The 17,180-nt window shown below is 46.8% G+C and overlaps 1 protein-coding gene across 9 annotated transcripts in view; it reads left to right on the forward strand.

The window, feature by feature from the left end:
* PRRC2B (proline rich coiled-coil 2B) overlaps positions 1–17,180 on the forward strand; it is a 51,893-nt gene that overhangs the window by 18,039 nt on the left and 16,674 nt on the right. For all 9 annotated transcript variants that reach the window (XM_026101811.2, XM_026101812.2, XM_026101810.2 and 6 more), the window contains exons 6-18: positions 1,950–2,093; positions 2,810–3,051; positions 3,491–3,612; positions 3,889–4,031; positions 4,641–4,731; positions 5,146–5,338; positions 5,728–6,043; positions 6,687–6,874; positions 9,407–9,614; positions 10,544–10,763; positions 11,426–13,492; positions 14,968–15,167; positions 15,985–16,130. In XM_026101811.2, the coding sequence (XP_025957596.2) occupies positions 1,950–2,093; positions 2,810–3,051; positions 3,491–3,612; positions 3,889–4,031; positions 4,641–4,731; positions 5,146–5,338; positions 5,728–6,043; positions 6,687–6,874; positions 9,407–9,614; positions 10,544–10,763; positions 11,426–13,492; positions 14,968–15,167; positions 15,985–16,130 (4,280 nt within the window). The remainder of the gene's footprint in view (positions 1–1,949; positions 2,094–2,809; positions 3,052–3,490; positions 3,613–3,888; positions 4,032–4,640; positions 4,732–5,145; positions 5,339–5,727; positions 6,044–6,686; positions 6,875–9,406; positions 9,615–10,543; positions 10,764–11,425; positions 13,493–14,967; positions 15,168–15,984; positions 16,131–17,180) is intronic.

Below are 17,180 nucleotides of genomic sequence, written 5' to 3' on the forward strand. Positions count from 1 at the left end.
ACTAGGTCATTAGGAAAACTGCAGAGAGATTTCAGAGAACTGAGACAGCTGCAGAGTGCAGAAATGGAGGGGACAAGCTTATCCTAAATTAAAGGAGTTCCTTAATGAGAGGATGTTTCTCAAAGGCTAAATGTCAAAGCAGAAGCTTGTGATTGCCTGAAGTTGGCAGCCAGTGCAAAGACTCTCTCTCGCTTGGTTAATTGGTACTTTTTTGAGATTTGCTATATGGACCTCCTGTACAGTCAGTTTCAAATCTGATCTGCTAACAGTGTTCTTAAAAATTTTCTGAAAACTCATTCTAGGTCACACTCTTATCCATATAGAGGTCTCAGCCCAAGAAAAGAGTTGCGTATGTGGCTAAGAGCAGCTTAATTAGAAGGTAATTGAATCACAGAAGCATCAGAAATCTGGCTGAGAGGGCTACTTAGGCCATCCCATGCTCGCACCTGTTCTACAGTGGCACTGAACAGTTGCTTTTCCTTTCAAGCTGGAAGAACAGTTTCTAGTATTATTGACAAAGGCAAAAGTCTTCTGCTTTTTGTTCATTTAGATGTCATTTCTGTTAAAACATCTGTGGAGGGAGTATCCTGAAGTAAGGTGATGTAGTAAATTAGTTATGAGCTGCTCTGTGCCTGTTTCCTGCATACAAGGGACATTTTGAGGAAAAAAGATGCACCACATTTTTTTCGGTGTGATGAAACCTAGGGTTGGAGTGCAAGTTGTTAATGCCTGCATGTTAACAGTCACTCTATTGTGCAGCATTATCTTAAGGGGAAAAGATAACTTTTTATTTGCAAGGGAAGAGGGGGAAGTCTCCCCTGGAAAACACTTGAATGCTGTTGATATTCTCATTGCCATTCTAGTTCAGTAGAGTAATGCAGGAGAATTCAGAACTGTGGCATATTAAATATCTGAGCTGTGCAGTATGTGAGAACTGTCCTCCTTGGTTTTCTCAACCGTCCAAGATATTTGTAGATGTTATACACAGGATGTTATGGAGATGCTATCTTCAAGTTCCAGAAAATGAAAATGACTAAAGAAGCCAGTTCTTCTTGACTCTTCAAGGCAAGAATGGGTAAAAATAGATGAAATTATTTTTTTTGTCAGATCTTCAGTAATCACTGATATTTGTAACATGATAATTCTGAAATGCTCCTTTTAGAAGGCGCGTTAGTCAAGTAACACCAAAAAGCAGTTTTTGAAGCAAGCATTTGTGTTTTAATGTTGAGTGGTGCAGTAGTACTAGCAATTTTCTTTTATTCAACATTATCTTGCCGACAGATCTGGGAGAATTATTGCTACAGTCTGTTTTCCAGTCACTGAGATCTTTTTAACAAACAGCTGTCATTTTAGGGTGGCTGATGACTCAGCAAGACAATTCGCCAAAGACAAGAAATGAACCTGGCCAGATCTGGCCAGGGATCTGTATCTTAAAAATGCTGAAGCACTGAGGATAGTGGGGTACAGTATATAGCACTCAATGCTTATCTGTGGTCTTTCATTGAGTATATTCCCAGAAATCTTAACAACAGAATTCCCCAGTGGAGTGAGATCTGAGCAAAAAGAATCTGAATAGAAATGTCAGACACTCGATAGCAGGATATTATTTATAAAGTGATCTTGTAGAATTTGTATCCTTGCTTCAGTCTGAATTTCATACTGTACAGAAATAATTGGAAGCTGAGAAAGTTCATTCTGTGACTTTGTTGAACATGAGAATTTAAATGAAGATCCTCAGCTAAGAGTGTGGGAGTATTTGGTGAGGACATGTGTTGTCGTGTTTGTGACAGTGTCTTGGAGTGTTTCGACATGAGCTGATACGATAGTAATTCAGGTTTGAATATGCTGGAGGCCCAGATTTTCAGGAAACACGTTTCCAGGCTGATCTCACGATGGAATTGAAACAGTGGAAAGATCTTCTCCGAGTCCCACACTTGTTTCTTTGACAGGTTCAAGGGCCTCAAGCCGACTGTTATCCTTCTCTCCCGAGGAATTTCCGACGCTGAAAGCAGCTGGCGAGCAGGACAAGGTTGGCAAAGAAAAGGGCGCCTTAGATCCGTCGTATGGGCCAGGACCAAGCCTCCGCCCCCAGAGTAAGTGAATGGTTGCATCTTCTGTCCTTACCTCAGCTCATAACCCTTTATAAATCATGTTTTGGGCCGGGGGAAGGGCTGTCCAGTCTGCAGTAGTGTCAAGATATTCCATCCCCACATTTATGTTCTCTCTCTTCATGAGTCCTTGTGTTCCGAGTTGCTTAGCAAATGACTGCAGATTCTTATGTACTGCTGGTGTATACTGCATGAGTTCTGTAGTCCAGACAGCTAAGTATGGACTGCCGTGTACTGTGTTGTTTCATTAAAAAATGTATGCAGGACGGGAGAGGTTTTACAGTGTTCTATGAGTTAATCTGGTGATGTTGGAAAGCAGGCCCTTCCCATGGGGAAGGAGAGGGCACAAATGCAAGGAGTGAGTGATGTAACGTGGCTTCTAGTTGAGCGTTTGTGTGTGGCTTAGTTTACCCTTAATTCTTCAGGGTGAGCGCTGTGGAGATGGGTCGCAGAGTTGTCGGTTGGAATTTGGGCTTGTTGACAAGTAGGGATGCCACCGGTGCAGTAATTACTTAGTAACAGCTGATGCTGCTAGTCTCTTGGGAAAGAAAACTCATTTGGAAGTTTTCTTTGCTCCCTGATGTATTTCCATATTCTCAGTTTAATTAGGGCCTGGCCAAAGTCATTTGAGCGTCGAGATTTTCTGGCTAAGTGACCGTCTGCATTAGCAAATGCTAACATATGTATTACCTCCTTTCCAGATGTCACCAGTTGGAGGGAGGGCGGTGGGAGGAATATAACCTCTGCCACATCTCTGACCGCCTCCCCTGCTGAGCTGGGCAGCAAGACCTCTAGCACTGGAGACGGAGCCCCCTCCTCAGTGAATGCCAGCGATTTGAAGGAGCCGTCTCTCCGCCCAGCTCAGCCTATCCGTAAAGGGGCTTCGCAGTTCATGGGAAATGTGTACCAACCGCCTACATACCATGACATGCTACCTGCTTTTGTAAGTTGCCCTGTCCCACAACTGTGTAATGTCCTTGCTTGTAACATGAGCGTGGGTTGAGGAAGTTGGTTGAGATAGGTGATTTCCAGATTCTTCCTTCAGTTATTTCCCAAGGCTAGCTCAGGGATCCTTTCCTTGATCTATTTTTCGTTTCCCCTGTTGTGCATTGACCCTTTCTTACTAGAATTTTGCAGCACTGATGTGCTCCAAGGAGAAATGAAATAACCATGGCCTTGCTCAGCCCAAGAGAAAGTTGCTGCCCTCCCTCTAGAGCTGGGGAGGGTAACCGTTAGCATATGGCCTGTTAGGCAGGCAGACATGAAATGTTTGCCCTACCTTTGCTCTGCCACAACTACTGTGGCCATATTGTAACCTAATCTGGTTAAGTCTTTCTATGGCAAAGAGAAAAAACAGGCTGTTCTGCTCTGCTGTATTCCAGATGTGTCCACAACAGCCATCTGAGACCCCTGCATCGCTGGACCGTGGGTCTTTCCCTGTTCCTCAGCTTCGGCTTGAGCCCCGGGTCCCTTTCAGACAATACCAGATGAATGACCAAGATGGGTAAGACTGCCATGACTGTCCCTCTTGAGAGGCAGGTTCAGGGTGGGACATGAGCCTTACACTGTGTGAGAACCTGGGCAAAGGATCCAGTCTTGTGGGTGAAGCTATAGACAGTCACAGAGGAGGAAAGGAGCTTTACTGGATGGGGCAGATACTTGGAGGCCATGTATGTAAGCACATGATAGAAAAGGACTGATTCATTGTTAGACTCAGCTCTGTGTTCCTTTATCTACTGTTATTTGCTGTTTCTAAACATTTCTCTTTGTCTCCTTGTAGAAAAGAGAACAGGCTTGGTCTGTCTCGCCCAACGCGTCCAGTTCGGCAGCTAGGAGAGAGGGCGCCCCGGCCCACCATTATCAACGCAGAGAACCTGAAGGGGCTGGATGAACTTGACACTGATGCGGATGATGGATGGGCAGGTAAAGTACCTCCAGCCTCTAGCTGCAGGCAGCCGCAACAGCTTAGGAAGTGAAGGGCAGTTGTTCCTCCCTGCAGCCCAAAATAGTCAGGATATGCCAGTGGCTCTGTTCTGCTGCCTCAGAAAGGAGGAGGGGAGTTGTCTGTGCAGTTGTGAAGTTGCTGTTGGTGTAAATGATGACACAATGGATCCTTCTGATCCTTCCACCGTGCTGTACTCGAGGAACTGGATCTGAAGACTCCTAAAAGCTGAAAACACCAATCAGCAGGAAGATAGCAGTATGGCTGCTGGGAAGGAGAGTTAGTTGCACCTTCTCAGTTGTAGCCTTTAGAATCCAGGTGCATGTGCTCTTGCTTGCTGGCTGTCTCCTCTCATTTGCAGCCTCCATTCCCAGATTTTTTGCTGCTACTCTTTTGGGACCAGCCTAGCTGGTCATCAGTGTGAGTCCCCACCATCCACATCATTTCCAGTACCTGAGCTGGTGTTATGCTGGCCATTTAGTTTTCCAAATAGTGTCTAGTTTAGTACCAGAAAAGGCAGAAGGCTTATCAGGATAAGGCAGGGCCTGTTTTTTTCTGCTCTATATTCTTTCTCTAATCCTGCAATTCAGGCATTCATGATGAAGTGGATTACTCTGAGAAGCTGAAGTTTAGTGAAGATGAAGAAGAAGAAGAAGCTCTTAAAGATGGACGACAAAAGTGGTAAGAAATGGCTGTATTCTCACCAGCAGTTGTTTTTAATAAATGTAGAATTTACTAGGATCCTTTAAAGGTTTGTTCTAAATGTTGAGGCTTAACCTCTCTGACTCATAATGTGATGTTATTGATTCCACCTGCCACCTTTTGAGTGGGTATCAGTGATGTGCATGGGTCTTGGAGCTGGGTGCTAGGGTTTTTTCCTCCTCTCCTCTCTGGATCTCGCCTTATCCTTCTGCACAGTGGCCTTGCTAATCCTTAAGCACCTTGGGAGGAAAAAGCCCATGACTTGGGTTGGTATTTCTTATTTTGGATCCTCTCTTTCTGTTACAGTCAGTTGCCTTTGCCACTTAATGAATAAAGCTGCAAATGCTTGTTGAGGCAAGTTGCAGACATAAAGCAAAGCTGTTTATATGGCAGGAATAGCTGGGATCCCAGAAGGCAGCGACAGTTGTCCCTGAGCTCTGCAGACAGTGCAGATGTCAAACACACCTTGGAGGAAGGAAAGAACTGGGGCGATTCAGTTGGCTTGTCCCGGCCAGTCCGGAAGGTGCAGGAATCACAGCAGCCTCCAAGGAAGCTGAACGGCTGGAGCTCTGCATCTGAATACCAGGTAGATTGAACTCATGTGGGTGGGCTCGTTCTGCTGGGCTGCTGGAGACGACACATCACTGTCCTTAAGAGCCTGGGCTGGCATTTCACCGAGAACGGGCTAACGATGAATTACTTGGTTGTTGTTTATATCTGGTTGGAGAGAAATCCACCTGCACAGCACTACCACTAGAGAGAGGGAATTGAAGCTGGTCCAGAACAGTGGGGCTCTCAAAGAGTTAGCAAAAGGAGATCTTGAACCAAATAGAAATAACTCCCCGCTGAAAGGAGGGCTTGTGTCCATGAGGATGGAGGGGAAGAAGGCAGGAGGGGATTTTCTTAGCAGAGCAAAGCTTAAGATACAGGAGATGTTTGGATCATGCTTACTGGAGAATGTTTCTCCTTTGGCAGAAGCCCACCCTGGGAAGTATTCTCAGACAGCAGTCCCTAGAAGATAAAGATGAAAAGGTGCCACTGAGACAGAAGTTTGTGCACTCTGAGATTTCAGAGGCTGTTGAACGAGCCAGGAGGCGACGGGAGGAAGAAGAGCGGCGAGCCAGGGAGGAGCGTCTGGCAGCCTGCGCTGCGAAGCTGAAGCAGCTTGATCAGAAGTGCAAACTGGCTCAGAAGAGTGGAGAAACCCAGAAACACACGGAGCCTGAAGATCTGAGGCCCCCAAGCACAGAGAAGAATACTGTGCAAGAGAATGGCCATGTTTTCCGTAGAGGTACAGAAACAGTGCTCACCTCGTCTTGTAAAAGCTGCTTTCTTATTAATGTGATGATTGCTGGGAGGGAGCAGCTGGAGGGTGCTTGAGTTGCATTTGAGAGAGTAGCTCCTTCCCATTTTCTACAGAGTATTTTGGATTGGTGTTGAAGATTGTTGGTGGTTTGTTCCCCTCCCTCTCCCCATGTCCTATTAAAGCAAGTGCAAACTTCTGTGCTTTCCTTATCCATGTTCAAGCAGCTGTGCTAGTGGAGACATTGTTGGAACTGGCCTCTTGATCTTCTTGAGGTTGGATGGTGCTGTTAAGAAAGTGCTTCTGCTCACAGTGAAGTAAATGTTATCATTGAGTGCTGGCATATTTAAGGAGTTACAGGGGAGAGCAGACTTTTTCCCCCAGTGCTTAAGCAGAAGGTTGATAGCAGAGGGGAATTGGAATTTACCATGAAAACAAGGATGGAAAGCTTTTTAGAACTGTCAGAGCAATTTCAGGAGGTTGTGTGAGAGGTGCTATATACGACTCTAACAAAATTCAGCCATGTAACGCAGTCAGGACACGCTCAGTCTCGCGTGGTCAGTGCTGTGGTGGTGTGCTCACAAGCACTGTCATGAGCAGGGCTCGTCAAGGCTTATTTCCTTCTCTCCAGCAACCCCAGAGTTTCACGCGCAGGATGTTTCTGTTGGTTACCTGGAAGAAGAGACTCCTGCCCCAGCAGCAGCTCAAAGCAGCAGTGAGGAGGAGCTTAGAGAAGCTCCTTCCCCAGCACAGGAATTCAGCAAATACCAGAAGTCTCTTCCCCCCCGCTTCCAGAGGCAGCAACAGCAACAGCAGCAGGTAAGAGGTGTGACGTTCCCTCCCCTCTTCCCTTGGACCCTCACTAAACAGTCACATTTGCCCAGCTCCCAACATAATCAGCACCAGCTAACCAGCCCTCTTCGGGCTGGGAGGTGACAAATGGGAGTTTCTCCCCTCCCAGCCTTTTTCAGTATTGTTGAGCACAGATATCTCCTATGTTCTGGGGTAAAAGGGCTTATTATAGGTTACGTGAATTCTATACGCACTGTCCTGTGCTGGCGTTGCTGTGCTTAGGGCTTTCTGCGGCTGCGGAGAGATGTGGGCAGGCCAGGTTTGCCGCTTGCCTGGTAGAAAAGTGGAAAATGTCAAAACGTTGACTGGTCTGGCAATGCTTATCTCTGTGTCTGCCGACAACATGATATCCTCTTAGGACTGTGTGGTTTGTAGCAGAGCTCTGGTTTGCAAACAAATGTGTGTGTAAGGGGAGCCAGGGACATTCCCCTTCCCATATCCAAAGTCAGAAGTGCAGCAGTGAGTACCTTGTTACTTACAGTAGGCCTGATCCAGCAGTGTCCAACGCCGTTGGCTGGCAGGGACCCTGGTGAACATCCGTGCCTGCTCCCCTGTGCAGGATGGGAGCTGCTGCTCTTCAGCACTTGCAGTAACGGTGTTGAATGTACAGGCAAAGGGAAAGGAGACTGCTGGGCTGAAACCCTACTGGGATCAGCTGCTTCCGTATGGTTTTGCACTTGCTGTGTTCTAACCCTGTTAGTCTGGGCAGCCATTCGCCTGCCAAGGGCGAACTGTGCTTAGGTTGGCAGGTGGTTGGGCTCTTGCTGCTGAGCTGAACATGAGGGGTGTGAAGTGGCACGCTTCTTATCTACCTCCTCCTGTCTTTGGAAAGAGGTGGTTCTAAACATCTGCTCTCATCTTCTACACAACCCTTCTTTCTGTGAGGCTCTTCCAAAGCATTATTCTCTTTGCACTTTAAATATGTGTTTAGTTTTTAAGTGTTTAACTTCTGTTTCACTGCAAACTCTCCTTTGGGGAGAGACCAGCCTGGACTGCTTTACACATCTTGCATCTCATGCAGCTTTATAATCCGGTATATGTTGTTGTACATATTGTCTAGCTCTTCTTCCAGCTGCAGTGAGCCTCCTTGGAGAGCAGCAGAGTGAAGCCAAGGGGCAGAATACCCAGACTTGAGATAATACAACATTAACTGACATTCTTTATAGAATAACCATGCAAAATGTGATATCATCAACCCTGCTGCAAACCTTAGCAGGGAGATCACATTTGGCTTCTGCTTGGGAGCTTAGTAATTGCTCTTTTATGGCCGTTCCCCTACGCTTGTTACTGGGCAGTTGACATTCTCAGGCATTCTCATGATTCAGAGGTACAGCAGCAAATGTTGCTAATGTTACTTTATAAAAGAGATGCTCTGAAACTAAAAATAATTGGACATCTTTTCTGTCATGCTAGTAGTACCTCAGGTCATTGCTACTGGAAGAACATGAGATTTTCACGTTATTTTCTCTTATCATTTGTGTCATTGGTATGTATGAGGTAATTTGTATTTTGGCTGGTTCGCGTTGCTACGTTGGTAGCAATGGTTCCATTAAAAGAACAAAACAAAAAATAGTGTTGGTGGCATAAATGAAATATTTTCTCCAAGATCCTAGAGCACTGGATAACCCAGATATAATCTTTGCATTTATCTGATGAGTTTCTCTCTTGCTCTAATGATGTGTCAAGTTCAGATTTAAAGCTTTGTTTCTTGCTTTGCAGTAGGGAATTGGCTTTTTTATAAACAGTTATAATATCTGACACTTGTAAGCTTAGTAAGAAAAGAACGGAGGCAAGGTTGACAGGTAAATAGATGTATTTCATGTTAATTGGAGCTGTTTAGCTTTTGAAAGTTTTCTCCAGTATGTAAAACTCCTTTCACATATAGGTTCTTCTTGGACTTTTGGCAAAGGTTAAATGTCAGATCAGATTAATATCCATGACAGTCCCCTGCTAAAGGAAGGTAAACTGGCCATTTGGGAGATGGGCTGACACCCTTGGGTTGCTCCTTGTCTCTGGAGGATGCACAGGAAATAGTATAAAGTATGAATTGTTTTCTTATCTAATGTGTCTAGCTAACAGGAGTAGAACTAATATATATGTACACCTTATAATTGCATTTCCTCCAAAGGGCAGCATCTTCTAAAGTATTTGGTTCCAATTAGTAAATTGCATTTGACAGGAAACTGTCCTATATCTCATTGAAGTGTTGGGAAAATGTGGGCTCCCATCTTGAAGCCGATTCCTTGTGTTCAGCCATGTAGTTTGGTGCACAATGGCATGACTTCTTGGCTGCATTTATCATGTCCTGGGTATTTAAAAACAACAATTGCTGCATTCCCAGTTGGTAGTGAATTGCCTTTGTCTGTCTACCTGCTTGTCTTGCTTGTTTTTTGAGCCTCTAACACATTAACTGTGTTTTTCTTGGGCTGGCCAGTTTGCAAGTGTGATTCCTGGCACTGCGACAGTTTGTGTCAAATGGCTCATCCTTCTTCCCTGCAGGAGCAGCTGTACAAGATGCAGCACTGGCAGCAGCAGCAAGTCTATCCTCCTCCGTCCCATTCCCATCCCCAGCGGACGTTCTACCCACCGCACCCCCAGATGCTTGGCTTTGATCCTCGATGGATGATGATGCCCTCTTATATGGACCCTCGCATGGCCCAGGGTCGCACCCCTGTGGACTTCTACCCTTCAGCCCTTCACCCTTCAGGTGAGGTGTATTCAGTGTTTCCATTTATCATGGCTGCTGACTTTGTCCAACATCTGAAAGGTTACTGCAACCCAAGACTTTGAAAACTGGTCTTCTAGACTGTGGAATGCAAAGAACGCATTACTATCTTTGAGGTTCTGCAAGTGCCCAGGGCTGGAAGCCCTGGGGATTGGTCTCTCTGTCATCGTTTCTGACCAGGAATGGCTGTTACGGCCAGTGAGGAGGTGGGGATTTGGGCAGTTGAGATGATGAAGACTGTCCTGCCTTGCTGTGCTTCAGTCACCTTACCTCTGCCCAGACTTCTTATGCAGGCTGGCTGTGATTGATCTTCTGGCGGGATTACAGAGTCAGTCCATGTGATGAGGGCTAGTGAGGGAACAGAAGTGGCTGAGAGGGAGGACACCTACCTGCCCGTCCCCTGCAGTGCCATGGGGGATTTTCTTCTACAGTAGCTTTGGAGGTGTAAAGGCAGATCTTGCCCCTTAGAGAAGGATCGAGTTGGGAGCGAGTGTAGTCTTGTGAAATCTTCGTAGATCTCCTTCAAGAAATGTGATAGAGAAGCCCTTTAGCCCCGGAGGTCTGTGATCCTAGTGCTTTCTTGCCTTGTTACTGATCTTCAGAGATGTGAATGTAAACAGCAGGATGTATGAATCATCCCCTTGAGTCTGTGGTTAGTTTTCATGCACCTGCTTGCTCCCAAGCCAGTGATGGTGTGTAGGGTTGTATGCAGACTGGGCTCTGAAAGCCGCTTCACTTTCTATATCATTTCAGATGTATTTCCCAAGCATAGGCTCCTCTCTACAGAAAGGTTTCCATGGCTGCAGTCACCTGCTGTCCTGGAAGGAAGGGGAGTCCAGCCAGCTGTAGATTGTTTATTCTTCTTGGCAATGAGATTCTAGCATTAATGGCATGAACTCTCTTATGATCAGGAATTATGAAGCCCATGATTCAGCAGGAGTCCATCGGTGGGAGCAGCTGTCGGTCTGAAGATCAGAACTGCCAGACAGGGCAGGCGGAAAGAAAAGCTGCTCCCATGGACCCTGTGCCAGTGTGGGGCCAGGAAAGCTACACGTCTTTGCAGAGCAAAGGGTACTCCCTGTCGCACCAAAAACAGGCTGAGAACATAACCCTGGAGGGGCTGCACGCCAGGTGAGTGCAAAACTCTCCTGTCCTCACACATATGCTGTGATAGGAAGATGCGCTGTGATAGGAAACCATCTCCTGCTAAGAGTAGGTTTTGGGGTTGATCCAACAGACTCCTCTGAACAGGCAAAGATATTGATATGGTAACACCCTTATGCTGTTGAATGTTTGTGTTGTGGAGATGCTTACAGACTGAGTCAGAGCTTTTCTTTCTGATGCCAGTCCAGACTGACCAGCCCAGAGCCTGTTCAGTAGAGGCAGACAGTTATCATCTACCCAGACAGATTCCATTGAAAATGGAGAGTCAGAAATTCTCAAGGTTTCTAGTTTAAGTCTCGTAATTCTTGGGGACTTCTGAATCCAGTTCCTTGTTTTTGAATCTCCATACATGCTGGAGGCTCAATCTCCCTTTATTTCTTGTGGTTTGCTGCCCTTCATGGGAACTGCTTTCTTTGTCACCCATTGACTTGACAAACCAGGCAGTACAGCGTGGGGCCACAGCAGATCTGCCGAACAGTCAGGTATTTATAGACTTGTTGTCTCATGATTCAGAACAAAACCTGCTTTATTTATTTGTTTCCACCTCTTGCACTCAGCCTGGGCTCTTGGAGACATGCTCTGCTTTGCACTTGCTGACTTTTTCTTTTGTTTGTTTGGTTATTTCTCAGGAATGAGAGTTCTTACTCTGCCTCTCCTGGAAGGCCAGAGGGCCTGAGCACCCAGCGAGATCTCTTTGAGGAGAGAGGGGAGGAGTACTTGAATGCTTTTGAGAAGAAGGCCCAGTCAGACTTCGACAGCTGCCTGTCTCCTCAGAGGATAGGCCAAGACCTTTTGTTCCAGCATCAGGAGAACGTGCAGGGAACATGTCCTTCTAGCAACCGCCATGCAAACGTAAGATGTTCGCCCCTGGAGCCTGACTTTATCCAAGCAGAGAAGAAGCCTGAATATAATGGCTGGGATATCAGCCACCATCAGAAACCCTCAGAAACTGCAGCAGAGGTTGCTGAAGAAGTGCCCAGGGATGAGCAGTCATTCAGTGCTGACCCATGGAAGAAAGAAGGAGCCAACACCAAACAACCTGCTGGAGAGACGACAGAGTGGGTTCCTGAGAACCGGAACACCAGTGGTCAGCATCAGGAGCAAATGGGGAGGACGCGGCGATCAGGCCCAATTAAAAAACCAGTCCTGAAAGCCCTCAAGGTAGAGGAGAAGGAGAAGGAGATGGAGAAGGTTAAGCTGGAGGGAGACGATATCTCACGCCCACCAAAGGAAAAGGTGCCAGTTCATAAAGTGGAAAATGAGTCAGATGATTCCGCAGCCTTACTGAACTCCACGCGTTATCTGCTGGATGACAAAGGTTCTTCCCAAGCCAGCCTTGCCCGAGAGGCTGAGAAATCCCAAGAGGAAGAAGAGGAAGAGGAGGAGGAAGAGAAACAGGAAAGAACCTGGGAGAACAAGCTATCCAGAGAGTCGAATGATCTCCCTCCCACAAAAAGAAACAACTGGATCTTCATTGATGAGGAGCAAGCCTTTGGTGGGAGAGGTCAAGGGCGTGGGCGAGGGAGAGGCTTCAGAGAGTTCACGTTCAGGGGCCGCGGCACTGTAGTGGGCAGTAGGGGAGTCTATAACAACCAGCGGAGCAGCCGAGGGCGAGGGCTTCGGGAGTTCAACCAGCCAGAGGACTTCCCTAGAGGCAAGCCCAGGCGTCGGATAGCAAGTGAGACGCACAGCGAAGGGTCAGAATACGAGGAGCTCCCCAAGCGTCGCCGGCAGAGGGGCTCAGAAAACAGCAATGAAGGCTCTGTGCTGGACAGGGAGGAGAGCGATCTGAAAAAGGGAGACTTCAAAGAGTCGTGGAGGTCCAACAAAATCTATTCAGATGATCACGCTAGCCTTGACCCTAAGATGAGGGCCCCGAGAGCCTTTGGAAGATCATTGCCACCAAGACTGAGCAACTCTGGCTATGGGCGAAGGGGTTTCATGGGTAAGGAGCCCACTCAGTGGCAAGGCAGGAGTGGGGGAGCCGGGTGGCAGGAATACAGCCACACCTCTCCATCGGACACTTTTGGGAGCAGGCAGCAGTCTGACAGGGACTACATCCAAGATTCTTACAAACACTCAGATTCCTTTTCGAGCCGGGTTTTTGAGGACAGTCATCTGGATGACAAAAGGCACTTTTTCCAGGAGGATTACTCAGCAGATCAGGAGAACATAGAGAACAGACCATTCAGGAGGCGGCGTCCCCCCCGCCAGGACAAGCCTCCCCGCTTCAGGCGCCTCAGGCAAGAGAGGGAATCCGTTGGCCAGTGGAACCCTGAGGAAGGAGGCCCCAACCTGCTGCCCAGCCAGTGGCCTGGAAGACCCAAGCCGACCACTGTGGAGAAGAGCAGCGTTTCGGGCAGACGGTCTCCTGAGCTGTCCTACCAGAACTCGTCGGACCATGCCAACGAGGAGTGGGAAACTGCATCTGAAAGCAGTGATTTCAGCGAGCGGCGGGAGAGGCGAGATGGAGTTTCAGAGAGCGAAGGCCAGCTAGAGGGTGGCCTTGGGAGTGGCAGCTTGGGAGAGAAGAGGGAGCTAGCAAAGAGAAGTTTTTCGAGCCAAAGGCCACTTGTGGACAGGCAGAGCCGCAAGGCTGAGCCAGCAGGGTTTGTGGAGCAGTCTGTCAGGACTGGTGTGGGAGCAGCTTCCCGATACGAGAGCCAGCAGAATGGGACACTGATGAAAAGCAAGAGGTAAAGTATTCTGGTGTACAGATGTCTATGATATGCAGATATCAGGGGAGTGGAGATCGTGGGCTGGATTGTGGTGGCTTGGCTGTGCTTCTTCCCATTTAGCACAGGTGATTTCCAGCATTGTTTACCAACCTTGTGGTCAAGGGTTTCATGATGCCTTTGCTTCCATGCTGGAAGTCCAAGCCTGTGCCTGTTAATGACACAGTGTAGGCATGGCATGTGCTGTTTCTGAACTAATGCCCTTCTTTCCCTTAGCTTCCTGCCAAGACAGGTCTCCCGTGGGTCCCTGATGGAGTGTGGCAGAGTGCAGAAGTGAAGGTTGGGATTCCCTGGGATGAGTTGATTTGACTTGTGCAGGTTGAGCATCGCTTACCTGGATTTCCAGTAGTGTGGTTGAGACATGGGAGCAATGTGTGACATTGCCAGTCCTAGCTATGCCTGAACAAGTATTTTCTCAGGTGTTAGTGGAGTCTGGTGATGAATGGAAAGCAGTACTGTGAGTTCCTAGGCTGGTGGGAGGAGTTTCTCCTGTGAGTATTTCAGGATCATTTCAGCACAAGGGATTAAGTATTTCCTTGCGACATCTTGTGAGGAATCTAATGTTTGTTGACACTAGAGAACGGACACTGGCTTAGCTGGACCTTGGTCCTGGGTCAGCTAGACAGCTCCCTTGTTACCCTTTTCCTTTAACAGGTACAGGAGATAGTGTTGTGCAGATACGTTGTATTGGATTTAAAATACTGATAGGTAGACAGTTTGTTCATTGTTTTCTGTCCTCTTGTGACCCTTCTCCTCCAGTTCCTGGATGTAGTAGTTGACAATAGTTTATATATGAACAAAGGAGAGGAGAGCTGAATATCTGGAAAGATGCATGCTGGGGAAAGGGAAGGTGAGGGAAGGCGGAGACATTTTTTCCTTCCGTCGTGCCTGGTACCTTGCGAGTTGAACCTCTGGGGGACGATGTGTGGATGACGAGGATGATGTGTGGATGGTGGTCAAAGGGGGAAAAAATTGCTAAGAGAAACGGGATGGAAAAAGAATTTTTTTGGCTCAGTGGTTTTCAGACTCTCTCCATCTCCCTGCCCCTCACCTCATACATGCCAGGGAATGTGTGCTTATTGTAAAGAGGAGCAGGGGAGCTGTGAAAGCAGTGTTGTAGGAGGGTAGAAGACACTGATATGAAAGCTCTGAGTCTTCCCTGTGGGGAGAAGCTAGGGAGTTAGCTTTGTGGTGGGGACAGCATGTTGTTTGACTCATGACTACAGGTATTGTTCTGTTCCCATTCTTCTTTCCTGGAAGCATCCTTGTAATGGGCTGTGTGCTCAGAATTAATGTCTGCTTCAGTTGAGTAGAGGCTGGGGAAGGGAGAGGTGCTATTAGAAACTGGGCAAGGAGAATGTAACCCATTTGTTTTCCTTTTACTACTTCTACTCATCTTCTAGCAACAAATCTAATTCTTTTCTCTTCCCTCACAGATCTCCAGAAGAAGGAGGGGGCCTTGGCAACACCAGCAGTGGGAGCAGCCACTCCATTTACAGCCTAGATAGGGCCTCACATGCTAACGCGGAGACTGCTGAGGGGCCAGGTAAAAAGCCAGAGAAGGAGCCCAAATCCAGTGCCCAGAGAGCAAGCGAAAAGGGAGAAGCCTTATCACAGTTCGAACTGAATTATGGAAGTGAGTGTCTCTTTTTATTTGTTTCCTTAAAGGGATAACATGTCATGCGGCTGACCTTGAGCCAGGCTGATTCAATCTAGTGTAACTTTAAATATCAAATTAGATTATTTTCTACTTACTTATACAAACAAGAGAATCCTATTGCAGTTAAGTAGGGAAAATACCATGGAAGGCAAAGGCAGTTTAAAGTTTAAAACGCAAGCTTTGAGCCGGATCTGACAAAGTAGTCTCTCTAATACTTCTTCAGTAGAAAATTTGGTGTTAGGGAGAAAATGAGGTTATTCTGTGTTTCTGTCTAAGATGTTAAGTCTCAAGTGCAAAATATCTTCTGTAGTGGAAAAGAAGTTGAAAGAGCGTTCAAAATGGGGAATTGTAGTCTGAGTTCATGGCTGGGAGGCAAGAAAAAAGTACCTCTGAAACCATCGCCTCTTTGCGTTAGGCCCTGACCCTGTTTTTTGCCATTTGTAGAACTGAAGTTTTACATTCAGAGGTGATGGGTTTGTTTTCAAAAGTGCCTATGTCTGTTTTGTCCTTGCTGATGTTTGGAAAGGTTTGAATTTTGTTTCCACTGGTAACACACCAGAAGTTACCTGAGTTACCACATGGCTTACGTTCCCAAGCTCTCCCAGCTGGAGCATGCTCTTAGAGGAGAGCAAGGCCCTAGAGGCTTTCAAAGCTTAGCTGTAGAGCTGCTGCCTGAACTTGTTTGTCTGTAGCATGGATCCTATTTGGAATATACTCTTTAAAATAGCACAATTATAAAGCCTTATATGCATGCACACATGCACATTTTTTTCCCCATATACACTTTGTTCAGGTGCCATCATTGATAATCGGGTTTCAAGCACAGCAGAAGAGAATGAAGTGGGCTCTATGGCAGGCGAAGGCTTCATTGAGGTTCTTACTAAAAAGCAGCGTCGTTTGCTGGAAGAGGAACGAAGGAAGAAAGAACAAGCTGCTCAGGTGAGGAGTGGGACGCATGAAAGGCTTAGCCTTACCTACAGTTTGGGCTGCAGTCCGGGAAAGGTACAGGCCCCCAAAAGTGCTTGGATGAACAGAAAAACACGCAGTTGGCCAAAGTAGGCCTGATGATGTATTAGGCCCAGGAAACGTGTTGTGGCTCTGATAGGCAGAGGCCATTAGTCTGATAAGGATGGTTAGCAGGTTTCTGGCTGGTGTGCTTGTTTTCCAGTGGAAGTGTTAACTGTGAGTTTGGGAAGGGCTTTCTAAAGCGATGTCTCATCGAAAGCGATTTGGCACACTAAGCCTGTTGCCGTCTGGCTGTAGTTGATGGCGAGGTATGGCAGCAATGAGCGGTGGAGCATCCCTCTGTTCTCTTGCCCTGTCGATGACATATTGCAGGTCCTTGTAGGACCTCATCATGGTCGTGTCTGAGCACTTCAGAAAGAAACTAGTAAACTAGAGGAAACTCTGACAATTTGTGTTGTTCATAATAGGATAAAGGAGTTGATTTACAAGAAAATATTTAAGACTGCTTTGTGCATAGCTTGGTTAAATCATGTTTAGGAGGGGATGGAGATATTTAGAAGACTAAATTCTGGAGGAATAATAGAGTACTTTGGCATAAAAGGAGATGTAATGAGACATGGAGGACTAAACACAAATGAAAAGCATCACTGGGAGATGCTTCCTGACAGGGAAGGCTTGCGGTGGTAGACTGTCGCCCAAGCAAAGTTATGAAAGCCTGGCTGCTTGGTGTCTTTAAGATTACACTGAAGACAACTTGTGAATGAGGAGTGGGAAAAGTCTTGCAGTTGCAGAAAGATGTGCTTCTTTTTCTCTTCACTTCTTGGCTCTGTGAAATAACCATCTCTTTATATTGTGAAATTATGAATTAATCTTACTTTACCTGGAGCGGAGGGGAGAAATTAAGCAGAAGCACATCTGATGTAGTGTTAATTTTGCTTTGCTTCATTTTCTGCCTCCTCTCCACCCCCAGTCTCCTGCAGCTGAAGCCAGTTTTTTTCACATTCCTATTAGATTGGGGGAACT

Source organism: Dromaius novaehollandiae, chromosome 20 (assembly GCF_036370855.1).
Source record: "Dromaius novaehollandiae isolate bDroNov1 chromosome 20, bDroNov1.hap1, whole genome shotgun sequence".
Taxonomy (NCBI): Eukaryota; Metazoa; Chordata; class Aves; order Casuariiformes; family Dromaiidae; genus Dromaius; species Dromaius novaehollandiae.